The 27,618-nt window shown below is 39.2% G+C and overlaps 1 protein-coding gene across 1 annotated transcript in view; it reads right to left on the reverse strand.

Annotated features, from left to right (window-relative positions):
• Positions 1-27,378, reverse strand: part of LOC122083829 (ABC transporter D family member 1-like) — a 76,564-nt gene extending 49,186 nt beyond the window's left edge. The window contains exons 1-3 of the mRNA XM_042651737.1: positions 26,945-27,378; positions 12,673-12,930; positions 3,946-4,231 (exon numbers count right to left, since the gene is read on the reverse strand). Of these exons, the coding sequence (XP_042507671.1) occupies positions 3,946-4,231; positions 12,673-12,734 (348 nt within the window). The 5' untranslated portion in view covers positions 12,735-12,930; positions 26,945-27,378. The remainder of the gene's footprint in view (positions 1-3,945; positions 4,232-12,672; positions 12,931-26,944) is intronic.
• Between the last annotated feature and the right edge of the window lie 240 nt (positions 27,379-27,618).

Genomic DNA, 27,618 nt, shown 5'->3' on the forward strand with positions numbered 1-27,618 from the left:
TGCACTCTGATGTTTGGGGGCCTTCTACTACTACCTCTTTACTTGGTTTTTGCTACTTTGCTTCATTTGTTGACAATTTTTCCTGTGCTACTTGGACTATTCTGATGAAACATAAGAGTGATGTGTTTGATGCCTTTCAATTTTTTTATCATATGACATGTACTCACAGTTTGACACCAAGATTGAAATTGTTTGTTCTGAAAAAGTGTTTTGGTGTATCTGTTATGTCCATATTAATAAATCGTCTCGGACTAAATTGGACCCCAAGACTCTTAAATGTATCTTTCTTGACTATTCCTCCACTACCCAAGATTACAAGTGCTATCATCCTTCTTCCAGACGAAGACTTCTCTCTAAAGATGTCACTTCCTTTAGTTTACACCTTTTTTGCACCCCATCAGCCTTTTCAGGGGGAGAATAATGAGAGTGAAAATGCTATTGATAAAATTCCTTTTTATTTCCCCCTTGCCTATTTCCCATCTTATGCTTGATATTGGGAAACATAAAGAGGTGGATATTATTGATATTGGTGATCATTTAAGAGGTGGTTCAGGATCTGGTAATGAAAAGGAGGATATTGTGTACACAAAGAGGGGCCAAAAGACCTGCCAAGAGCCCTCTTTGAATCCAAATCCTGAGATCCACCAACCTCAGCCAAGTAATACCCCTTCTACCTCATCTAAGTTAGATCTTCCTATTACTACTAGGTAGGGAAAGAGAGCTTGTACTAATCCAAGCTTGTACTAATTCTATAGCCCAGTTTTTTTCTTATGACTCTCTCTCTCCTACAGATGTTTCCTTTACTATTGCTCTCTCCCCTGTTTCTATTCCTAATAATTTTTTTGTAGCTATGTCGGACCCTAAGTGGAAGCAAGCCATGACTGAGGAAATGATGGCCCTTGAGAAAAATTGTACCTGAAAATTTATTGACCTTCCAAGGGGGAAAACTCCAATTGGATGCAGGAGGGTCTACACACTCAAGTATCGGTCAGATGGTACTATTGAGAGGTACAAAGCAAGGTTGGTCGCAAAGGATATGCCACGTATGGGATTGGCTATGAGGAGACATTTTCTCCTGTGGCTAACTATAACTCCATAAGGGTCCTTTTATCTCTAGCAACAAATAAAGACTGGCCATTATACAAATTGGATGTGAAGAATGCCTTCCTACATGGCGATTTAGAAGAGGTGTATATGAAGACTCTTCCTGGCTTTAAGTTCCCTTCAGCTGCAGGAAAGGTGTCTTCTCAAAAAGGCTCAGTATAGTCTTGAACAGTCTCAAAATGCCTGGTTTGAAAGGTTCATACAGGCTATTCTGAAGAATGGTTATTCCCAAAGTTAGGCTGACCACAGTTTGTTCACTAAGCGAGGTAATGGCACCATCATAGCGTTGATTGCCTATGTTGATGACATTGTGGTGACTGGAGATGACAGCGCTAAGATAGTCAAACTGGAGAACTACTTAACCCAACAGTTTGAAATTAAAGATCTGGGAACCTTAAAGTACTCCGTGGGGACTGAAGTGTCTAGATCTAAGAAAGGCATAAATATATGCCAAAGAAAGTTTGTCCAAGAGCTATTGAAACAAATAGGAATGTTGGGCTGCAAACCTGCAAGTTCTCCTATTAAGCAGAATCATAAACTTAGGGAAGATCCTGGCCCTACTCTTGTTGATGCAGGGAAATATCAAAGGCTAGTTGGAAAGCTTATTTATTTGTCCTTAACTCGTCCAGATATTACTTATGATATGGGCTTGGTGAGTCAGTTTATACATACTCCCAAGAGTGGACACTTGGATGTTGTTTACTGCATTCTCCGGTACTTGAAGTCCTCTCTCTCTAAGAAAAGGATTACTTTATGTCAAGTATAACCACATGAGGATAGAAGGCTTAACTGATGCAGATTAGGCTGGCTCAGTTTTTGATAGGAGATCTACATCAGGCTATTGTACATTTGTAGGTCGCAAGCTAGTCACATGATGGAGCAAAAAACAACCTATGGTGGCTCGATCTAGTGCAGAGGTAAAGTTTAGAGTTATGGCTAATGGAGTGTGTGAGTGCCTCTGGTTGAGAAGGCAAGTCTAAAAGTTGGGATTTGATACTGAGGCACCCATGAGGCTTTATTGCGAGAACAAGGCTGCCATAAGTATAACCCACAAGCATGTGTAACATGACAGAACAAAATACATAGAGGTGGACAGAAACTTCATTAAAGAGAAGATTGACTCTGCTTACACATGTACACCTTTTGTGATAACTGGAGATCAATTGGCTGATATTTTCACAAAGGGGCTTCTTCATCATCAGTTTAGTACTATGTTGTCCAAGCTGGAAATGTATGATATTTATTCTCCAGCTTAAGGGGGGTGTTAGAGATATTAGTTATGTTGCTCTAAGGGTAGTTTGGGAACTAGTTAGGTTACTAGTCATGTTATATTTTATTTTTTCCTTTTTACCTCCCTAGGGAGGTGGGTGTAATTACTTGTAATATATTCGTGAAGCAATATATTTGTGTGTGAGAGGAATTACTCTCAACACACATGATTCTACCATTCCATCTTCTCTTCTTCTTCTTCCTCTTCCTCCTCCTCTTCTTCTTCTCCAAGTCTCATCTCCTTGTTCTCTTCCTATACTTATATTCAAACTCTACACTCTAATCCGGGTGTAGTGAAAAGTGAGAAAGGGTTAGCTAGGGCATTCATTGCAAGTGATGCACCGCATCGGCACTTAGATGTGGTGACATGTAGGCAAGGGTTCTCACATCGTGGACAAGTGCGTGTATAGAAAAGTGTAGGACTAGGTTAGCATTTTGGAGTATTGCATCTTTAATGAATAAGAGTCTAGAATTGATAGGTGTTATGAGGTAAAGAAGGATTAACATAGCACGTATTCAACAAACTAGATGGAAGGGTAAAAAAGCTAAGGATTTCACGACTTAAACTTTGGTATATAAGGGAAAAAAGTAATAGAACTAGAGTGGGCATAGTAGCATATAAAGATTTAAAGTATAATGTGGTGCATGTTAAGAGATTTGGAGATAGGATTATATCCATCAAGCTCGTGTTGGAGAAAGAGGTTGTCAAAATAATTAAGGCTTAAGCACCCCATGTATTGGATGAAAGTAGTAAGATACAATTTTGGGAACACATTGATGGACTAGTGCAAGGTTTTAGTCAAGGAGAAAAGACTATTAAAGGGGGTGATCAGAACGGAAATGTTGGGAGAGATCATAAAGGCTATGAAGGACATGGAGGATATAGTTTTGGAGAGAGGAATAGGGAGGAGATCTTGGTTTTAGATTTTTCTGTGGCTTATGATTTAAACATTTAGTAGCCAAAATTGGGCCTCATAGTAGCCAAAAAAATTTCTTCCTAACTAGAAGTCTGATAGATTGTTATAAGGACTGTAAGGTTATACCACAGGATAGCTTGCCCCAGGATAATGTGATGGAACTTAAAAGGAGATACCTTGAAATCATTTATTGATAAAGTAGTCAAACAAAGAAAGCGAGACTTTGAGGGAGATAATAATATGATGTAGAAAAAGATGACTACTTGTATTAAGAAGGTTGCTAAAAATGTCCAAGACAAATCGAAAGAAAAATGTCATTCCTCTAGGGAGACTTGGTAGTTGGATGATGAGGTTGAAGCAGCCATTAAGACTAAGAAAGCCAGTTTTAAGACATGGCAGGAAGCCAGGAAGTGGGACAGTTGTTGGATCCTCACATGTATATCCAGGTGAATGTATGTACAGCGGATATTTGGATTAATCTAGATGGAAGATCCCCAGAAGAAAAAGTACTCTCTGTTACTCCGTGTCTTTATCATCAGAATTTACAGTTCAATTTTATCAATTATGAGCATACAATGTCAAGTAAGACATTGATTAGGACCAAATAAGAGTAAAATATCGATTCTTAGATATTCTAAAAATGCAAGAAGCTCACCACAATAGCTACTAGAGTTAGAAGGTCGCTTGCACCCCTTTGGCCCATTTGAGAAAGTAGGATTTCAGCTAGAACTTTAAGTGAGTGCAGACCTCCTTTCTTTAGCCTAGTTTTCTTCACAACTGTATCATTTACATCGACCTTACTTGATTTTTCCTTATCAATAGCAGGTTCAGAATAACGATCAGAACAGCCAGGCTTTCCACTTCTACTGCGCAATCGTGAGTGCATGTATGCTGATGTTCCACCAGCTACTAAGATACTAGTGGCTACGGCCAGGGTTCTCCTGGGAACAGAAAAAGATTAGAAGTGTGAAGAAATGTGTTGAAAGGCTTGAGAAGTTTATACAACAAATTTCCGAAATTGTTAGCTGTAGGTAAATAAAAATTTAGGGTAGAAAAAGCAAATATAAATAAAGTGCCATAAAGACAGAACAAATGACATGAAATCATAAAGAGAGAGAATTGATGCAACATAACATGGACAGCCATTTCTCTGACATTGACATCTGCACTCCTCTTTCAATATATAGTTTTAAGTTTTAACAGCAATTGATAAAAAAGTATTGATAATTTCAAATTGATTAAGGACCCATTTTTTGATCCCTTTTGTGGTAATTCTTTATCTAGAAGTTCAAGCAAGAATTTTCTTATTCCTTTTCTCACCCCATAAGCATGTTCTTAGGTATGTCTGGTCTGGAATGGATCACAAGGATCTCTTGTTCTCTTTCTATTATCAGTAATGAGAAAATAGTGGAGAGAGAAAAGAGAGGGTGGTGGGTTTCACTTTCTGAGCCTTTCTTCGTTTTACACTGGGGATACATAGGAAGAAGTGAGATTTCTGAACCAGGGTCTCATTTTCGACCACGATTCACATTGTTTAAGTGCCCAGTGTAGTGGGTTCTTGTTCTTTTCTGGTTTTTCTGCCCCACCCCTCTCCCCATCCTCCGACTCACCTCCTCCCCTCCCCAGCATCCGCCTTGCCCCACTTTCCGGCTCCACCGTTTTCTGCAACTACTCTGCAATCTCCGCCTCATTCCACAATCGAGTTCTCTTCTGTATTGGAGATCTGCCATTCCTGGATGCTAGGTACCAGCAGAGAAACCCACAGAACACCCCCCCCCCCCCCAAAAAAAAAAAAATCTTCGGTTTTGCAGAAGCCACTTTGGAAAGGAGCTTTGTCTTTTCCTCTTCCTACTGTTGAGCTTGGTAACTGAAGAATATAAAATAAGTGGTCAGATTCCTTACTGATGAATATAATATTGTCAAATAAATGGAGTTTCCCATTGACCCGATTGAGTTGGAGGTATGGTCTAGGTAATCCGAATCGGATGGGGTGAACACGCAATTTGACTAGAAATCAATTCTTAAAAATTAAGGTTACCAAGCAAATATCTTATTTGTGAAATGTTTTCAATTGATACAAACAAACAATTCAATTTCTTGACAAAAAACATTTTTGTTGAATTATTTTAAAAAATCAATTTCATTTTGAAATTGAAATCCTACTAAATAGAGCCTTAAATGCCTGGAAGTAAAATTACGCGTAGGGAAAAAATTTTACTTCTACTCCATATTACGATCTTTGGGTGTCAATTACAAGGCCCACCATGAACTTTTCCACCCTCTTTTTTCTTTTTTCTTTTTTCTTTTTTTTTTAAACTTCTTGTGAAACAAACTTCAAAATTGAAAATTGTATGTTACTTTTACATCCAAATAAACAAAGGCCTGTGACTTCATTAAATTTCCTCATTTTCAAGCTCATTTGGAACAAGTACTTTGTTTCTTCTTTATGCCATTGAATATCAAATTCACTACCTGCTTTCCCTTTTTCTTTTTTGTCAAATCTTTATGTATTTCTCCCCATCCTTAATTCATGAATCGTAATTATAAAAGAAATATTTATTGGTAGAAACGGCTACACAAAAATAATCAAATAGTTTTATCAGCAACAGGGATTGGATATTTATATTCATCCCACATCAAGGGAGAGATAAGGTTAAAACCATCATATCAACACACAAAAGCCACAAAATTCTCAACACTGACCATTTTAGTAAATACTCTCTCTGTCCCACAAAGATTGTTTGATGCAGTTGCTCGAGCCTGGCTGGACAGACATGACCCACTATGGAGTCCCAAACCAAGAACCGGTTCTAAACCAGTTTCCTGTTCTGGCAAGGGCTGGTAGACTTCATAGGATGCAATCTATAGTTTATTTTTTTTTCATATGGGTGGGCAATATGGGTGGGCAGATTACGTAGGAATTAGTTAATTGTTTCTATATTTTAGTTATTTCCTACTGTGTTTGGTTTACTAGGGCCTGCATGATAACCATTCTGTTTTTGGGCTAAATTTATATCTAGAAATGAATTTTTCTATTTCTGCTTCTGGGCCATATTTCTGGACAAAACAATGTGTTTGATAACATGTAGTAATTTATATTTCAGGCCTAGAAAAATAAGAGAAATGTGTTTGTTAACCACATATTAATTTTATTCCAAAATTTTGACATAGGCAGTGGCAGTGATGGTGGGGTGGTGGTGGTTGAAGGGGTGGCGGTGGCGGTGGCGGTTGAGGAGGAGGCGGTGGTGGGGTGGGGGTGGTGGTGTTGGCGGTGGGGTGGTAGTTGAAGTTGCATTGGAGGTGTTTTATTTTTAACAAGAAATTACTTTACCCATTAAAGAGCAAACCCTATATTTCTCCCTTTTATTTCTGGAATAGAGAAGTTCCTAAAATATGTTTCTCATTTTCTATTCCCTAGCAACCTTTTGGTCCTGGTTTGTTCCCAGCAACAAAAAATTGAACCAGCGTTAGCAAACGGATTTTTGTAATTGTTTTGTTCCCAGGAACAAAAGGATTGAGAAATAGAGAAATATAATGGTTATCATGCAGGCCCCTAGTTTCTAGAGTTGGTTTCAACTTTCAATTATTATGTAACGTAGTATTTTTCTTTATATTGCTGTAATAAAATGGAGAAATTAGATTTGATTCATTTGAATGAACTAAAGAGAATTGAGTGTCTGCATGCTGGCGTGTGCAAAGGCTTGCTAGCCGTGAACCTTTTCCCCCCTTCTTCACTGCGATCTTTCTCTCTCTATTCTTCTCCCTCCTCCTATTTTTCTTGTTAGAATGTATGTAGTAGGGATACTTTAGGAACTATCATATGTTAAGTTGGTCGTATATGTATTTTCTTTATTTCTCTTTCACCTCCCTTGGAGAGGTCTATGTAATGTTCCTAAGACTAGTTTGAACTTAATATATGTGGGAAAGAGCAAGAAGCCTCCACCACGTTTTGCTCTCATTTTCCCTTCTCCTTCTCTCCTTCTTCTTCCTTCCTCTCTTCTCTCTTCTTCCCTCATCTCTAACCCTAGTCCTCCTTACTTCTAACTTGGTATCAGAGGTTGTACAAGGGTTTGAGAGTTGATCAAGCATCCCGGTTTCATTCTTTAAGTCTCTCTTGGAACCCTAGAAGCAAAGGTGTCTATTAAAGGCTATACTATGTAAGAAAAGTATACAAGAAGACCTAATGGAGTTCTAAATTGTATTTGAAGACACTTGGAAGGAGTTTGATGTCCAAGAGAACCATTTGAAGCCCAAACTGAGAAAGGAGGAGCGTGGATTACTGCCAGCTTTGGAGTTTGCTTCTAGGTTCTCTCTCCTCAAAGCTAGGTTGGGAATGTGGCTGGACTTGAAAGAATCGCCTAGGGGTCCCCTATGATCCCTCGAAGTGCTGGCTTGTGATTTCGTGTGGTGTTGGAACACAATCCAAATCTCTCCTTGCTGCTAGGTATTGACAGCTTCTCTGTTTTTGGTTGTTTGGTCTGAAAATGGCTAGTAGTAGTGTCATTGGTTGTTTTTTATGAATGTGTTACCTCATATGATGCTTGTGTAGTTATATATGCTATTGGGATGAAGCTCCACAGTTAGAAGTGTTTGTTAGTGGCTTTCTCTCAAGATTTCATGGTTTAATAGCTTGCTGGAATTTTTTCTTTGGGTTATGAGAAGATAATAGTTGGGACTTGTGTATCCCCTTTGGTTTGAATCTCCATTGGTGTTGTTTGCGGAGTAACCTTACATTATGTCTGATCTCACGAAACCTCTAGAAGCTACATCGGGTGGGTCGAGTAGTACCAACCCCAGTTCGATTGTCTTCAACAACCGTAACACCAAGATTTCTCTTGTGAAGTTGGATGGTATCAACTACTTGGATTGGTCACACTCAGTGAAGCTATCCCTGCGGAGTAGAGGGAAGCTAGGGTATATTACTGGGGCTATCAAGGCTCCCGCTATCGCAAACCTAGGGTACCAGAAATGGGAGACAACAAACTCTACTATTATAACTTGGCTACTCTTCTCCATGAAACCTGAGATAGGCAGGAGATTTATAAGGAAGGAAACTCCTAATGATGTTTGGGATAGTGTCTCTAAGACCTATGACAAGGTAGGTGACTCTGTGAAGGTCTACCAACTCCTTCAGTAAGCTCTCTCCATGAAGCAGGGGAACAAGTCCATTTCTGACTACTATAATACTGTTATAGGATTCTTTTGGAGGAGTATGATCATTACTCAGATCTTCAGTTGTCCAATCCTGATGATGAAGACAAGCTCTATAGATCTCTTGAAAAAGAGAGTTCTGATTTTTCTAAGTGGGCTGAATTCAGACTATGAGCATATTAGGATATAGATTTCTGAGTCAGTCGCCACTTCCATCCCTTAATGAGATGTGTAGCTACTTCCTGAGTGAGGAGACCGGGAGAGGTGCCATGGATTCTACACCTTCACTTGAGCACTCTGCTCTTTCATCCACCACCCACAAAGATTGGCGTGGAGGCGACCGAGGTCAAGGGCCTTCCCATGGAGATGATAGAGGTAGACGACAATGTGATCATTGTGGGAAACCTAGACTCGTGGCTGTCCTAGTACACGTGGTGGATCTACTAGCACACGTGGTGGCCACAAAGGAGGGGCTACAGCCCATGCTACTATGACAAAGACTGATACTAGAGGATCCTCACAGGCAGATACCAGATCCTCTAGGGATAATAACGTAATGCTTCGTCGATTCATGTCTCAGCTTGATAGCCCATCTATCTCACAGGATGCCTCAACTTCTGCTATGCATGTCACCACCTCTGCACCTTCCATAGCTCCGTCGTGGGTCATTGACTCTAGTGCCACTGACCACATGACTGGTACGTCCTATTACTATGACTCCTACTCCATTTGTTCTGGTAAGGATAAGATCCGAGTAGCTGATGGTACATTCTCCTCTATTTCTGGTAAAGGCAGTATCCCCATTACCTCTTCCATTTCACTTGATTCAGATCTTCATGTCCCTAACATTACCTTGAATCCATTGTCTATAAGCACTTTAAATAAAACCTTGAAGAGTTGTATCACATTTTTTCCTTCTCAATGCCTCTTTCAGGATTTGGTAACGAAGAGGATTATTGGTAATGGACATGAGGAGGGCGGCATATACCGTCTTGAGCCGCAGTTAATTTTTTTTTACTACAGCACAGTCTATGCATGTGCCCGTAGTGATGCTAGTTCTATAGACTCTATGATGCTTTGGCATCAGCATTTGGGTCATCCATCTTTTGTTATAAGGAAAGAGTTACCTCATTTGTTTACATCTTTTTCTTCTTCTTATGTATTTTATTATGAACCACGTACTTTTGCTAAACATTGTCATTCATCTTATCCTTAACATGGTAATCGATTTGTTGTTCCTTTTCATATTGTGCATACTAATGTTTGAGGACCTTGTCCCACTACCTTCCTGTGTGGCCATCGGTATTTTGTTTCTTTTGTGGATGATTTTTCTCATTGTACTTGGACCATTCTTATGAAACATAAGAGTGATGTTTATGATGCATTCAAAAACTTCTATAAAATGGTCCATACCCAGTTTGAAACCAGGATCAAAATAGTCCAATCTGATAAAGGGGGGAGTACATGTATGGTGGTCTACAAGACTTTTTACTGACAATGGTATTATCCATCAGCTTGCTTGTGTTGATACACCCAACAAAATGGGGGAGTTGAGAGAAAATCGTCATTTGCTAAAAGTCAGTCGAAGTCTTTTATTTGATATGCATGGTCCTAAAACTTTTTGGTCTGAAGCTGTTCTTGCTATGGCCTTCCTCATCAATTGCATGCCTACCAAAATTCTTAGGTCTCAAAACCCAATTGCACTCTTGTCTCCTCAGTCTTCTACTTTCTCTCTTCCTCCCATGGTGTTTAGTTGTGTTTGTTATGTGCATATTAACAAATATTCCTACACCAAACTCATCCCAAGGCTCTCAAATGCCTCTTCCTTAGGTATTCTTCCACCACCAAAGGCTACAAGTGTTACCACCCTTCATCTCGCAGGAGATTTCTTTCCAAAGATGTCACCTTCCTCGAGTTTGTGCCTTACTTTGCCCCTCATCAGCATCCTTTTCAGGGGGAGACTAGAAATGAAAGTGAAAAGGCTGCTGATGCCATTCCGTTTCTTACCCTATTGTCTCTTATCCTTTTTCTTTTGATTTTGGTAAACATAAAGAGGTGGATGATGTTGATACTAGAAAATTTGTTCTATATCTGTTGAAAGAAACAGGAATGTTAGGTTGTAAACTGGCAAGTTCTCCAGTTGAGCAGAATCATAAGTCAGGAAAAGAATGTGGCCTTTCCCTGGTTGATGCAGGGAAATATCAAAGGCTAGTGGGGAAGCTGATTTATCTATCTCTGACTCGCTCAGAAATTTCTTATGCAGTGGGAGTAGTGAGCCAGTTCATGCACGCACCCAAGAGTGGGCACTTGGATGTTGTGTATCGTAACCTCAAATACTTGAAGTCCTCTCCAGGAAAATGACTTCTGTATGTCAGGAATAATCACTTGAGGATAGAAGGCTATTCCGATGCTGATTGGGCTGCATTCATTTCTGATCGGAGATCCACATCTGGTTATTGCACATTCGTGGGTGGTAACTTGGTCACATGGAGAAGCAAGAAACATCCAGTTGTAGCTAAATCCAGTGTAGAGGCTGAGTACAGAGCAATGGCTCATGCAGTTTGTGAGCTCACTTGGCTGCGTCAGTTGGTTCTCGAGTTGGGGTATGACACTGAAGGACCTATGAGACTCTACTGTGACAACAAAGTAGCTATAAGCATTGCTCACAATCCAGTGCAACATGATAGAACAGAGCACATTGAAGTAGACCGACATTTCATTAAACAGAAGATTGATTCAAGTAATATCTGCACACCCTTTATGAGGACATGTGATCAATTGGCAGACATCTTCACCAAAGGACTTATTTCTCACCAGTTCAGTACCCTCTTATGCAAGATGAGAATGTATGACATTCATTCTCCAACTTGAGGGCCAGTGTTAGAATGTATGTAATAGGGGAACTTTAGGAAATGTCTTATGTTAAGTTGTCCTTATATGTATTTTCTTTTATTTCTCTTTCACCTCCCTTATATTAACTTAATATATGTGGGAAAGAGCAAGAAGCCTTCCCCATGTTTTGCTCTCATTACCCCTTCTCCTTCTCTCAACTTCTCTCCTTCTTCCCTCCTCTCTTCTCTCTTCTTCCCTCATCTCTAACCCTAGTCCTCCTTATTTCTAACTCTTCTCTTACATGCGAGGCATCCTCCCCCCCCCCCCAATCTTCCATTGAGTTCCTTGGTCACGGAACCTCTGTTCCAGCAGTACCATAGTTCTTCCCAAATCAGGTTTGAACCCTCCCATCCCTCTTCTATTTTCCCTCATCTCTTGGAAGTGATTTATCCTACTCCAGGCGACACAAACCCGAGGGGTTCAGTTTTAAAAATCTGTTCTTATCGAGGGATACTTAACAGCAATCATACTTGAGTCTGCAACCTTCACTGGTTTGCTTTCAGATGAGTTAGTTCAGCTCCTGGGTCACTGGTTCAACTCAATAGTGGATTAAATACGAGGAAGATTCAAAGCCATTTAGGGCAATACCCGAGAGCTCCAATCAAGTTTTCCTCTCTCATTGGCGCTGGTCCGAAAGCTGGAGATGATCAATTTCCTTTTGCTTTTAGAACCCTTAATCTGCTTTTTCATTATTACCCTTCCTTTGTTTCACCATTATGTCTTACCCTTATTTTGTTTCCATTACAAGTATACCTCTCCCATTAACACGTTATACTCCACTCATTTGCTTTCCTTTTCTTATAGTTGATTGACTTGATTCTAACAAATTACAGCACTGCCACCATCTGTTTCTTACCTTTATTAAGTACCGGAATGTTACAGAAATTACAGTTGTGCCATTGTTCATAATCCTTGAGTTGTTAAAGTGTTTGGGTGGGCTGGTAAGAGATCCAAACCGGGCTTTGGAACCTGGATGGCACCATTGTCCTGTTCAAAGTTTTTCACTGTCCCAAAATGTTTGTCCATTTTAAGAACCAAGATAAGAAGTTTTGTTGGATTTCCAATAATGCCCCTATTAAAATCATTCACACATTAATTGTTAAAACACTGTCATAATTGTTGTCCTTTATTACAAAACCAAACTAATCGTGGTAATGCTGGTATCAGGGTTTGAATCACAGAATTAGTGGGTCATTAATGCATTAACGACAACCTCCTTGAAATGTGGGTTTTTTCAAACAAGACAATCTTTTTGCGAAAAAAAACAAAAACCAGTAATTTGACAAGTACATATATCATTTACCAACAAAAAAGGAACAGACGACAGAATAGGTAGTACCTCCTCGATGACAACAGATTTCGACCATTCTCAGTTAGCTGAAATAACTGAAGAGAATACATGGTTTCAAGGCAAATCTTCCCCAGCTAAACAGTATCAATGAATGAACTCCTTGCCAAGTATATGATAAACATCATTAACAAACTAAAATGTGGAACTGCAACAGCTGTCTCCAATTCCTCCTAGCAGCAGTACAGGAACAAAATGAAAAACTAAGAATAAGATGCTTCCATAGATAAGAGTCAAATTCCATAGAACCTGCACAGTGAGAAGGGGGGGTTATACAGGTACAATAACACAACAACAACACATCTCAGCCTTATCCCAACTAAATAAAACTGAATAGAACTGAATTTGTTTTATTCCCTATACTTCTTAACATAACAGGAAAATAAAACTTAGGACTATATAACGATTTCTGAGAAACACAAATCCCATTAAAATCCTTACCAAGAAATAAAAACCAATGGCTACTGGACACTTTTTCTATTCCAAAATATATTCATTTCAGACTCAAAACAAAAACTGGTAGCCACATGATGTAGACAGGTTCCTGGGCCAGAAATATAGCTGCAGAAATCTAAAGGGCCAGGTCTATGACACTAATTAGGTGGACCAAGTTTGTGGCAAGGTTTAAGATATCGATCTCGCCCCCTAATCTCGTTAAACCAAAAAAGAGAAATCTGGCGAGATCTCGTCGAGATCTTGCATTTTTTCCCAGTCGACTTGGTAGTTGGTCTTAGTGGCCACATGGTCTTTGTAGCCCTGAAACTTGTCATTTACCCTATTTTAGGCCTTCTAAGCACAGTGGAAACATCAGTTTTTCTAAAATCAAACCTAAAATGATACTTTGACTTTGTACCCTATGTAAGTAATCTCCAACTCTTCGGAACCTAGGCTTAGTATGCTTCATCCCACAATCCAAATTCCACACACAAAACAACATCTAATACGTTTAGAAGTTAGAACACATTTCAATTTAAAAAGTGTAAATAATCATAAGAACTTAAAAGACATTATAGATAATTACTTAATTGTATACCATTTAACATTGATGACTGATGAGTCACCTTCACATATATTGAATGCCATAAGATAAGCAACGTAACTACATAGGAATAGTACATATTACATAACACATGTAGATATATTACATGTAGTGTAGGGATGAATTTGACAGGAAAAAGCACCAAAATACCATCAACAATGTGTTTTTTCTTCAATGTAGCAAGAGAGGTGAGTTCTAGGCTGTTTCTCGATGAGATGGGGTCAAGATTTGGCAAGATCTTGAGATATGGTTGATTTTGTTTATCGCCTGTCATCTCATCTCGGAAAATCTAGAAAGAGAGATATGGTGAGACCCACGAGATCTTAAACCATGGTTTGTGGAACTTTGAGCCGACCAGCCCAGCCCCCATGCGGCTGGGTGTTTTCTGGTTCACTCAAGACTAGATCATGGCGGATAGTTATTTTGTATCTTTGATTATTATATACTTTCTATTTTGGTTAGAAGCTAGGAAGTTATGTTGTTATTTAGTTTTCTTGTTGTACAAGCCCCAATATTGAGTTGTAAGGGACTTTCTAATTTTTGTGTTGTACAGTGTTTATTTGGACCTATTGTTGCATCAGCCATTGTAAACTCAACATTGGGGCTACATGTGTTTGATTTTCCCCAAACAAGGCTTGTCTGGCCCATATTATTGTCTTTTTGTGGAATCACCAACGTCCGTTGAAGCAGTCTGAGGGTCAGAGCTGGACTCGTGAAAGAAAGATTTGAAACAATGGACAAGAACAACCTTCCATCCATCAGCCTGTCGACTTCTCGTAGCCAATGCCTATCACGCCCATCTCATGTCCATAGAAAAAAAAATTCCTTGATCTCAGTCTTTCCCATTCGCTGTGCATTTGGTTAATTGTCTGGGCATCAGAGGTTGTTACCCCGTGACCAATTCGAAGGGGCTGAAGTTCAATGCAGAGCTTTCTGGTTGTTAAGCTATAACAGAAGTGAGCAACATCCAACAGCTTCAGTTCTTCTGGTTTGCATTAAATTGACTTAACCCTTGAGGAGTCTGTTTATTCTGTTGGTAGTGACCCATTGTCCGGAGGACATTCGATGTTGTCACTAACAAAGAGGTTGGTTCTAGCGGAGCTAACAAAAGCTGTCATTGAGGAGATGATGCCTTATTCCTTGTTAGAAGTCAAGAAATAAGCGGAACCATGGCCTGCTGTTTAGTGCAAGCCACGATTCCCTTTAGGGGTGTTGGGGTCCTATTAGGACCCAATAGTGTTAGAGGTGGTAAGTTAGTAGGTTTCCTAATTCAGTGGTAAGTTAGTAGGTTTCCTAATTCAGTCTTACTTTCAAGTTTCCTATTATATGTAATGAGTTAATCTCTATATATTAATGAAGTAGGGCAATCTCAACTCTCTCTCTCTCTCTCTCTCTCTCTCTCTCTCTCTCTCTCTCTCTTTATATGGTATCAGAACTCAGAGCTTGATCCCTAAACAAGAAAATCAATCTGTGTTATCCCTGTATCACCAGTAACAGCCCCTCTTATTTGGTTGTTACTGGTTCTTCCTGAAGATTTTATGATTTCGTAGAGAGGGTGATTTCATCCCCAAACTCGCTGATTTTTGAATAGAGGTTTGATTGACTGTGATCCATAGTTTTTAAGGCACTGCTAAGGAGACGCCTTAGCAGCGCCTTGGCGCTGATGCGGTCTAGAGATGGTAAGGCAGTGCTCCGCCTTATGTGAAGTGGCGCTTTATGGGTTTTTTTTTTTAAACACATTTTAAAATTACTTGATGAAGATTCCAAATATAGATTTTTTATTAGTAGGTGAATGGTTTTGTTAACACTTGAGATATATGGGATCAGCTTTACTCCACCAAAAATAACCAAAATAAACAAAACAAAAACACGATTCACAAACAGGGTTTGGATTTTGTCAAGGGTTTTAAGAAAGGGCTTTGAGAAGGAATCAAGGAACAAGGAAGAACCACTGATCCAAGCGACCATTTTGCTCCGGCAGTGGTGAGCTTCATTCTTCTTTGACAGGAGTAGAAATATAGTGGATGACCTTAGGGCTTAGGCACTCATTTTGGCATCATAGAGGTAAGTATAATAAATACTTGTATTTTTTATGTCTTCTTTTCTTTATATTTATAATTTTGTTTCATAATTATGTATTTATATTATATGTTAATATGTTATGATGATTGACGATTGATGATTGAATATTGATGATAAAGATGAACTTAGTTTATTCACTTTATTGATTTGTTTTCTTGATGAATATCTTACATTAGTATGAATATGAACCTTTAATATTTATTTAACATATGAGTAATAGGATTCAACTAGGATTTAAGCCAAATAGATTGGTTTTATAAAAAAATTACACATGAACGCTTTAGTCGATAAGGCGACGCTTTATGCCCGCCTTATCGCTAAGGCACTCCGAAAGACCTTCAAACACCTCCGTCGCCTTACCGCCTTAAAAACTATGCTGTGATCAATCATATGTTGTGAAGGATTGACTCAGAACAATTTTTGGTTGGGTTTTATGTTTTGAAAATTGAAATGCTCAAGGATTGGAGAAATAAATCACAACTGTCGGGGTATTGGCTCTCTGCAAAAATCGATTTTAGCCATATCTCTCTAGTCTAGCCTCGGCTTGGAAAATCCTTTTGAGGGTTTCTTCAACATTATCTCAAGGGCATTCAGTCCAATTTTGAGCACCATTGGAGCACTACATACCCAACCCCAGGTATCCTAGTATTTTACCCTAGTTAGGGTTTTGTGGTCTGAGTCAATTCTTTGTTTGTTGATGATTTGGTGGAGTTTTTGTCTAGAGATTTAGCTTGTTCTCTTATTAGGATTGATCAGTTACATTAGATCAGTCAATTGTGTAGTCTAAAATCTGATAAAGAATTCAGATCGATTTTTTCTATAGATTTTTTTTCCTTTGGTGATTCTCTGCTATTTTCTTTGCATCAATGGCTAAAGCTGAGGCAAAGAATGTTGTCATTGAGGTGATATCCTCATCCTCTCATAGGATCACAAGAAGAAGCTTGCAGGAGCTGCCAATTTTTTGCAATAGAAGAAAATTATGCAGCTGGTTTTGACTGGTCGTGACCAGCAGGTCCATCTTACAAAGGTGAAATGTATTACTAACACTACGTGGGATTCTGTTGATGCACGTTGGAACAGCTGTTAAACTTGATGGATAACTCTATAGTTAATATTGTTATTCACATTGTCATACTATGAAGGATTTGTGGGATTGTCTGAATGCTCTGTATTCTGGACAAAACAACCTCTCTAACATCCATCAGTTATCTGAGTAGTTTTATCGGGTTGATCAAAAGGACTCAATACTTTGCTAATTTTAGGAGGATGTATGAGGAGCTGAACTTTCTACTTCCTATTAGTGGTAATGTGCAGAAAATGCAGAACCAATGAGATCAGCTCACAGTTATGGGTTTTTTGGGTGGTCATGGACCAGAGAATGATGCTGCCCGGTCTCAAACTCTTGGAGGGACAAAGTGGCATTTCTTGCAGATACCTTTTTTCAAGTCTTAGGGTAGCTCAAGAATCCTCATAATCCTACAACAACGGAATCAAGGTGGGGTATACAGTACTAGCAGTGAAGTGGTAAGGGGTAACTTTCTGGTAGCTCCAACACTTCAGATAGTTCAAGGGCAGCACGAATGTGTCACCGTTGCGGCAAACCAGGACATAACGAATTCTTTTGTCGGAAACTTCATAAAAAATCTCCTCAGAAGCAGTTTTTCAATTTAGCAACGATAAGTCTTCTTAGCCTTCTCAGCCTGGACAATCTAAAGGTAAAATGCTCAAGATGATAGATAAAGAATTTGCATAGTACACTCAGTTTCAAACCAAGCCTTCTCAGCCTTCCACTGCTAATTTTCTCCAGACAAGTAATGCCACTGCATGTTTTTCCTCATATTCTCATCCTTGGATAATTGATTCAGGAGCATTGGATCATATATCTAGTGTGATAAGTATATTTTCCTCTTTTTCAAGAGTCTTCTGCTACTGTCACATTGGGTAATGGGTCTGCTGTGAAAGTTAAAGGCACTGGCAATATTTGTCTTAACTCTTCTTTGTCGTTGTCATCTGTTCTTCAATTACCAAATTTTCCTTTTAATCTTTTATCTGTGAGTAAGTTAACTCAAGCTTGCAATTGTTCTGTAATTTTTTCTCCTGATTCAAGTGTTTTTTAGGGCCTTATGACGAAGAAGACGATTGGTCGAGGCTATCGAGTTGGGGGCCTTTATCTTTTTTAAGACAGTTCTTCTATATTCAAGAATTCTCAACCCTCATCAAATCTATTGTCGTTTAGGTCATCCTTCTCTGTAAATTTTATAGAAGCTTGATTCTCGTTTTCGTTCTATTGCCAATTTAGAGTGCGAGTCTTGTCAGTTTGGGAAGCTTCACTGTGTGAGTTATTCCCCTAGAGTCAATTATGCACACCCTTTTTCTTTGGTTCATTCGGATGTATGGGGTCCTTGTCCCATTACTTCGAAATTGGGTTTTAGGTTTTTTGTTACTTCTGTTAATGATTATGCCAGAGTTACCTAGATTTATTTAATGAAGAATCATTCTGAGTTGTTTTCATTTTTTTTTCTTTTCTGAAATTCAGAATCATTTTAATTTATCTATCAAGACTTTAAGAAGTGATAATGCCAAGGAATACTTTTCTAGTCTTTTCTCTTAGTTCATGGATGGTTGTGGTATGATACATCACTTTTTCTACTCAGACACCCCAACAAAATGTTGTTGCTGAGACGAAAAATAGAAATTTTATGGAGGTTTCTAGGTCTCTTTTGTTTTGAGATGAAGGTGTCAACATATTTCTAGTTTGATGCTGTTTTAACTGCTCATTATCTTATTAATCGAATGCCTTCTTCAGTGTTACAGGGTGATATTCCTCATTCTTCATTGTTTCCTTCTAACCCTTTGTTTATTCTTCCTCGTTTTTTTTGTTGTATTTGTTTCATTCGTGATTATCGTCCAGGATTGTCAAAGTTGGACCTTCGCGCTCTTAAGTGTATATTTTTTGGGTTATTCACGCACCCAAAAAGGTTAACGTTTTTATTTCCCTATACTTCAGAAATATTTGTTACTGTTGATGTTTCCTTCTTTAATCTGTTTCTTATCCGGATAAGTCCGTTGTTGTTTCTGAACTGGATGATGATCTTCCTCTATATATTGTCCTAGACTCTTTTCCGCAAGATACCACAGATGCAATTGTGCCACCACCACCTCCATTAGTGGTGACACCACCTTCTCCAGTAGTACCACCACCACCAGTTGGTCCGCTAGTCCATACTCGTTCTCGTGAAAAATCAGCGTAAAGGGGTTTAGACTTGTAACCAACATCCCATTTCAAAATTTGTTTCTTATTCTAGTCTGTCTTCTTCTTTTCATACTTGTCTATCTACTTTGTCTTGTCATCCAGTTCCTAAGTATATTGCAAAGGCATTAACTAGTCCTGGCTAGAGGACAACTATAGAAGAGGAATTGCAGGCTTTGGAAGAAAATCAAACTTGGGATCATATACCGTTTACTCAGAGAAATTCTTCTATTGGTTGTCACTGGGGTTTATGTGGTCATGGTTAACCATGATAGTTCTCTGGCTCAATTGAAGGGTCGATTAGTTCCCAAGGGCTATGCACAAATGTATTGAGTTGATTATCTGGACACTTTTTCCCCTGTTGTCAAGTTGGCTTTTGTTCGTATTTTGATATCTCTTGTTGCTTCTTCTCATTGGCCATTATATCAGCTCGATGTGAAAAATGCTTTTCTTCATGGTGATTTGCATAAAAGATGTTTATATGGAGAAACCTCCTAGATTTGTTGCTCAAGGGGAGTCTGGTATGGTGTGCAAACTTAAGATTTTTTTTGTATGGTTTGCAGCAGTATCCTCGGGCGTGGTTTGGCAAATTCACTGATGCGGTTTGTGAGTTTGAGTTGTCCAGGTGTGAGTTGAGACAGTGATCACTCAGTGTTCTATCTGAAATCTGGCACAGAAATGCTATTTCTCATTGTTTATGTTGATGATATTGTCATCACCGAAGATGATATTAAAGGATCAAATCTAAAACACATCTATAACAAAAGTTTCAGACCAAGGATCTAGGGCGATTGAACTATTTCTTGGGTTTTGAGGTTGCTCAGTTAAGAAAGGAAATTTCACTCTCTTAGCGGAAATGTCCTAGATCCTATGGATCCAACTATGAGGCTCATAGTTGAGAGTGGTGATGTGCTAGATGATCCTAAAAAGTATCAAAGATTGGTGGGAAAGCTTAATTATTTGACAATGGCTAGGCCTGACATTGCCTTCCCTGTCAGTTTGTTGTGACTCGGTTTCTTTCATCTCGGTGGACATCACATGGTATGCCATTGTTCGTATTTTGAGATATCTCAAGAAAGCTCCAGGTTGTGGTTTGTTGTTCTCTATGTTGGAGTTTATGTAATGGGGGTAGTTTAGGAATTGTTCTCATATTCTATTGTCCTAAGCTGTATTTTGTTTTTCTATTTCACCTCCCTAGGGAGCCCTGATGTAATTTCCCTAAAGTTCTAGTTGAACATAATTTATGTGGAAAGAGCAGAAAGCTCCCCACGTTTTGCTCTTACTCTTCTTCTTCTTCTCTCATCTTCTCTCCCTCTTCTTCCTTCCTCTCTTCTCTCTTCTCCCTTCATCTCTAACCCTAGTCCTTCTGATTTGTAACATGGTATCAGAGCTTGTACAAGGGTTTGAGAGTTGATTATTCTTCCTTATTCCATTCTTTAATTCTCTCTTGGAACCCTAAAAGAAAAGGGGTCCATTAGAGGGTAACATGTAATAAGAGTATACAAGAAGACCTAATGGAGTTGTAGAAACAAGTTGTAGGCACTTAGAGGGAGACTTGAAGGCTAGAACACTGATTGGAGTTCACACAAAGAAGAGGAACTCACCATAGCACTACCGCCAGCCAAAAGTTCGATTTCTGTTTTCTCTCTCCTCCATGATTGGCTAGGAGTGTGGAATAGCCCAAAAAAATGGCCAAGGGGTCTATGTTTGACTCCTTTAAGCCCTGCTTGCTGATTTGTTGTGCTGTTGGAGCACAATCTCATTCCCGATTTGCTGCCAGGTATCGCCAGTTTCTAGTTGTTTAGGTTATTTGGTCTGGAATGGCTGGTAGAGTATTTGTTGATTATGTTTGTTGGATGTGCTCTCTCCTATGATGCTTGTATGTGGTTTTTGGATGAAGCTCCACAGTTAGAAGTGGGTTCTATTGGCTTCCATCAAGTTTCTATGGTTTACTAGCTTGCTTCTTTTTTTTTTTTTTTTTTTTTTTTTTTTTTTTTTTTTTTTATGGGGACTTGAGAAGAAGATTTTTGGGGCTCATGTTTCCTCCTTGGTTTGGATCTCAACTTGGGTTATTTTTAGGGGCATCCTTACATCATGTTTGATCTCACGGAAGCTACATTGGGTGGGTCGAGTAGTACCTAACCCAGTTCAATTGTCTTTGACAATCCTAACACTCTGATTTCTCTTGTGAAGTTAGATAGTACTAACTACTTGGATTAGTCACATTCTGTGAAGCTATCTCTGCGGAGTAGAGGGAAGCTAGGGTATAATAATGGGGCTATCAAGGCTCCCACTGTCGCAGACCCAGGGTACCAGAAATGGAAAACTGCAAACTCAATTGTTAAGACTTGGCTATTTCTCCCTATGAAACCTGAGATAGGTAGGAGATTTATAAGGAAGGAAACTCCTAAGGATATTTAGGATAGTGTCTCTAAGACCTATGACACAGTAGGTGACTCTGTGAAGGTCTACCAGCTCCATCAGCAGGCTCTCTCCATGAAGCAGGGGAACAAGTCCATTTCTAACTACTATCATACTATTATAGGACTCTTTTGGAGGAGTATGATCATTACCAAGATCTTCAATTGTCCAATCCTGATGATGAAGTCAAGCTCTATAGATCACTTGAAAAAGAGTGTGCTCTGATTCTTCTAGGTGGGCTGAATTCAAACTATGAGCAAATCAAGATACAGATTTCTGGGCCGGTCACCTCTTCCATCCTTTAATGAGATGTGTAGCTACTTCCTAAGTGAGGAGACCAGGAGGAGACCAGGAGAGGTGCCATGGATTCATCTTCAATTGAGCGTTTTGCTCTTTCTTCCACTACCCACAAAGAATGGCATGGAGGTGGCTGAGGCTAAGGCCATTCTGTGGAGATGACAGAGATAGACGGCAATGTGATCATTATGGGAAACCTAGGCACACTCGAAAGAGGTGTTGGGTTCTTTATGGCCGTCCTTCTAGTACACGTGGTGGCCACAGGGGAGGGGCTACAGCCCATGCTACTATAACAGAAACTGATACTAGACGACTCTCAAAAGCAGATACCAACACCTTCTCTAAGGATGATATTGCTATGCTTCGCCAGTTCATGTCTTAGATTGATAGTCCATCTACCTCACAGGATGCCTTAGCTTCCACTATGCATGTCACCACCTCTACACCTTCCATAGCTCCGTCATGGGCCATTGACTCTGGTGCCACTAACCACATGACTGATACGTCCCATTATTATGATTCTTTATTTGTTCTTGTAAGAATAAGGTTCGGGTGTCTGACGCTACCTTCTCCTCTATTTCTAGTAAATGCAGTATTCCTATTACCTCTTCTATTTCACTTAATTCTATTCTTCATGTTGCTAACCTTACCTTGAAACTTTTGTCTGTGAGAACTTTGATTAAATCTTTGAATTGTTGTATTACTTTTTTTCCTTCTCACTTGACTTTTTCAGGATTTGGTGAGTGAAGAGGATTATTGGCAGTGGACGTGAGGAGAGCAAACTCTACCGACTTGAGCCGAAATTGTCTTTTTTCACCACACCACAGTCTTATGCTTGTGGTTGTAGTGATAGTAGTTCTATAGACTCTGTGATGCCAAAATGCTTTGGCATCAAAGTTTGGGACATCCCTCTTTTGTTGTATGAGGAAACAGTTACCTCATTTATTTACGTCTTTTCCTTCTTCTCATGTATTTCATTGTGAACCATGTACTTTTGCAAAACATTGTCATTCATCTTATCCCTATCATAATAATAGATCTATTCTTCCCTTTCACATTGTGCAACTGATGTTTGATGACCTTGTCCAACTACCTCTTTATTTTTTGCCATCATTACTTTGTTTCATTTGTTGATGATTTCTCTCGTTGTACTTGGACCATTCTTATGAAACAAAAGAGTGATGTTTATGATGCCTTAAGAAACTTTATAGAATGGTCTGCACCCAATTTGAAATCAATATCAAAATTTTTTGGTCTGATAAAGGGGGGAGTACATGTATGGTGGTCTACAAGACTTTTTACTGAAAATGGTATTATCCATCATCTTGCTCGTGTTGATACACCCCAACAGAATGGGGTAAAAGTGAGGAAAAATCGTCACTTGTTAGAAGTCAGTAGAAGACTTTTATTTGGTATGCATGTTCCTAAAACATTTTGGTCTGAAGCCATTCTTACTGCTGCTTTTCTCATCAATCGCATGCCTACCAAAATCCTTGGGTCTCAAGACCTTGTTGCACTTTTGTCTCCTCAGTCTTCTGCTTTCTCTCTTCCTCCCAGGGTGTTTTGTTGTGTTTGTTATACGCATGTTAACAAATCCTCCTGCACCAAACTCGATCCCAAGGCTCTCAAATGCCTCTTCCTTGGGTATTCTTCCACCACCAAAGGCTACAAGTGTTACCACCCTCCATCTCGCAGGAGATTTCTTTCCAAAGATGTCACCTTCCTCGAGTCTATGCCATACTTTGCCCCTCATCAGCATCCTTTTCAGGGGGAGAATAGAAATGAAAGTGAAAAGGTTGTTGATGCCATTCCGTTTCTTACCCCATTGCCTCTTGTCCTTTTTCTTTTGAGATTAGTAAACATAAAGAAGTGGATGATGTTGATACTGTGGATGAACCTTGTACAGAGAAGGCACCTGTTATTGTGTACATAAGAAGGATAAAGAAGACTTACCAATAGTCCTCTTTGGATCCACATCCTGAGCTTCCCCCTCCTTAGTCAGCTAACATTTCCTCTCCTCATTTAAAGTTGGACCTCCCTATTGTTGTTTGTAAGGGTAAGAGAGCTTGTACCAATCCTATAGCCCAATTTGTTTCCTATGATGCTCTCTCTCCCACAGGTGCTGCTTTTACAACTGCTCTTTCTTTTGCTTCTATTCCCAAAACCGTTACTGAGGCTATGTCAGACCCTAAGTGGAAACAAGCCATGTCAGAGAAAATGGTGGCACTTGAGAAGAATTGTACTTGGAAATTGGTTAACCTTCCCAGGGGAAGAATTCCAGTTGGATGCAGGTGGGTCTATATAATCAAGTACCCATCAAATGGTGCGATTATGAGGTACAAGGCAAGATTGGTGGCTAAAGGGTACAGTTAGGTGTATGGAATTGATTATCCGGAGACCTTTGCTCCAGTGGCCAAACATAACTCAATTATCAGGACCTCCCTATTGTTGTTCTGGTTTGTTGCCATCTTTTCATTCTTGTCTTTGACTAATTCTTGTCATCCTGCTCCTAAGCCTATTACAGAAGCATTATCTAGTCTTTGATGGAGGACATCTATGAAAGAAAACCTACTTGCTTTGGAGGAAAATCAGACTTAGGATCTTGTACCACTGCCTTCGGGCAAGCAATTATTCGGAAGGGGTATGCCTAGGTTTATGATGTTGACTATTTGAATACCTTTTCTCCTATTGCTAAGTTGGAATCAATTCATCTTTTGATATCTCATGCGGTTTCATCTCAATGGCCTTTATATCAGCTTCATGTGAAGAATTTTTTTCTTCACGGTGATTTGCATGAGTATATATGGAGCAACCTCCGGGGTTTATTACTCAATGCGAGTCTGGAAAGGTGCGCAAGCTTAAGAAGTCTATGTACAGTTTGAAATAGTCTCCTTGGGCATGGTATGGTAGGTTCATTGATGTGGCTTGTGAATTTGGGTTGTTAAGGTGTGACAACGATCATTAAGTGTTCTATTGGAAGTCATTCAGGTTGTGTATGTTAATGATATTGTCATTACTGGAGATGATATTATAGAAATCCAAAGTTTAAAGGTGCATTTACAGCAACACTTTCCAACTAAAGATCTTGGAAGGTTGAAGTATTTTTTGGGTATTGAAGTTGCTCAATCAAACAAGGGAATTTTGCTTTCTTAGAGAAAGTATGTTATAGATTTGCTTACAGAGACTGGTATGTTGGAAACTAAACCTTTTGATATTCCGATGGATCCAAATGTGAAACTTATAGCTGAAGGAGGTGATGTGTTAAAAGATACTAAGAAGTATCAAAGGTTGGTGGTAAGCTGAATTATCTGATTGTGACTTGACCTGGCATTGTCTTCACTGTCAGTGTTGTTAGTCAGTTTCTTTCATCTCCACGTACTTCTCGTTGGGAGGCTATCGTTCATATTTTGAGGTATCTCAAGAAAGCTCCATGTTATGGTCTGTTGTACTATGATCATAGACATGGACGCGTTGAGGGTTTTTGTGATGCTGATTGGGCTGGATCTCTTATTGATAGGCGATCCACTACTGAATATTGTACGTTTGTTGGCGAAAAATCTTATGACTTGAAAGAGGAAGAAGCAGGCTGTTGTGGCTAAGTCTAGTGCAGAGTCTGAGTATCATGTCATGGCTCATGTCACTTATGAGTTAATGTGAGAGAAGCAATTTTTGACGGAACTTAGGCTTGAGTGCACTTCCTCTATTGCATCAAATCCAGTGTTTCATGACAGGAAAAATCATATTGAGGTGGGTTGTCACTTTGTTCGAGAGAAGCTAAAGCAAGGAGTTATCTCTACAAGTCATATTCGCTAGGGAGAACAACTTGTTGGTATTTTTACTAAATCTTTTGGAAGTGGTAGAGTTTATTATATTTGTAACAAGTTGGGCATTATTAACATCTATGCGCTAGCTTGAGGAGTGTTAAGAGTGCATGTGTTGGTTGGAGGTCTATGGGAGTCCATAGACCTCCATACCGTGGGATGGTACGTAGTTTCCTATTGGTTTAGGGTAGTTGTTAGCTAAATTAGAGTTGATTTCCTTCTTTTGGTAATGTTTCCTAGTTTCCTATTCATGTTATGTCTCTGTAATAGCTAGTTTATATATTGAATGAAGGGGGCAGTCCCAACCACAAGGTTGTGACTTCCAAGTTACAACCATTTCTCTTGCTCTGTCTCTTTTCCTTTCTCTTTCTCTTCCACTTTCTTCCTTATTACAAACAAATTGGTGTCCAATTTCCTTGTAAAATAATGCATAGAAATTCATATTTTATGTGCATCAAATCCCAATTTGAACTGTAAAAAGTCAAGAACTCTCTCTTTTGCTTCATCTTGTAAAGTACAGTGCACCTCCTAAGATGCACCCCACCCTCTAAAAACTTGAAAACAGCTTTCATACCTAAGCACAAGATCACATCTTTGTTTTTATTGGTGTAACTGAACATAGTTCATAGCAATAATCCTTCTGAAAAATCTATCCCTTCCCACCCCCCCTAGAAAAAAGACTGAAAATACTAGTCGTCCGAGGTTAAGAAGAGAATCACCAGTCCAAAAACCATATCGGGCACAACATTGATTGCTTATGATAAAAAAAACTTAAGTCACAATGAGCTTCAATAAGCCCCACAACATTAGACAAATATAGACAAGTAAATTTGATGAATATGAAGGTAATCTACATGTAGATTCTACCTTCATGCGGTCTAGTCCCATTTGAGAGCCAATTCACCAGTTATGCGAATCCTAGTGTAAATCCTATCACGTCGTCCACTTAAATACCAAACCCCCTCCCACCCCACCCCACACCCTCCGACCCCTTTCTCCCAAAGAAAAAAAGCAATATTCACATAAATTACATAAAAAGCAAATGGCTGTTCTTCTTTTCTTTTTTTCTTTCTTTTTGGAGCCAATGGTTGTTAATTTAGGACACATATGTAAGAGCTAGATTCTCTTTAACCTCAGTCCTCATACGACAGCCTCCAAGGAAAAGGCATATACAAGTTTTTCCAGAAACAGTATTCCTAGTACTCCTTAGTCGGTCATCATTTAAATAGACGAAGTGGGATTTAAGCTAAGCTAAAGGCAATATATTCATCATGTTCGTTCCAAATTAAATTAAATTAAATTAAATTAAGGGAATAGAAGTAAACAAACGTAAGGAGTACTTGCTTTTCTAACCTGGGGAGCAATTCGAAGCTAAAACATCAACAGGAAACGAAGTTTTTCCTTTCCTTCTCCCTATTACTTCTCCCACTATTTATCTCCGCCTCTCTCTTCCCCTGAATGGCCACCGAACTCAGAACGATCAGGCAACATAGCTACTACGATAAAAACCAATAGCAAATGCAGAACAAACCAATCAAATTCAAACCACCACCCGAATTAGAGACCTTCTGCAACAGATCGATCACTCTCCATTAAACTACAGAACCAACAAAACCAAATTTGAGAAACCCTAAGTTCACCTAGAAACCGTTCTTATGGAAGAAAATATCAAGCAAGCATTATCGTGAACCGAAGCATAAGACGGGAATTGAATACGGAGAAATGACGAGAGAGAGAGAGAGCGTTTCAGTGTGGCGGGGAAAGCGACAGCTACAAAAATTTTCTCTGTTTTTTTCTTTTTCTTTTTCTTTTTCTTCCATTTCTTATCGAACTGAAAACACAAACGGTTTGCCACGTGTCATCTTTTATGCTTTGTCTTGCTCGTACGTGGGTAAATGAAACATTCAACATCTTAAACCATTTAATCCTACATGTGCCAGGAGGATCTTAGATTGGAAATGCAACCTTTTATCCCAGGTTGGGCATACTATCTTAAGGCCCATTTGTTTAGAGGAGAGTTTTGGGTG

This window comes from Macadamia integrifolia, chromosome 7 (genome assembly GCF_013358625.1).
Source record: "Macadamia integrifolia cultivar HAES 741 chromosome 7, SCU_Mint_v3, whole genome shotgun sequence".
Taxonomy (NCBI): Eukaryota; Viridiplantae; Streptophyta; class Magnoliopsida; order Proteales; family Proteaceae; genus Macadamia; species Macadamia integrifolia.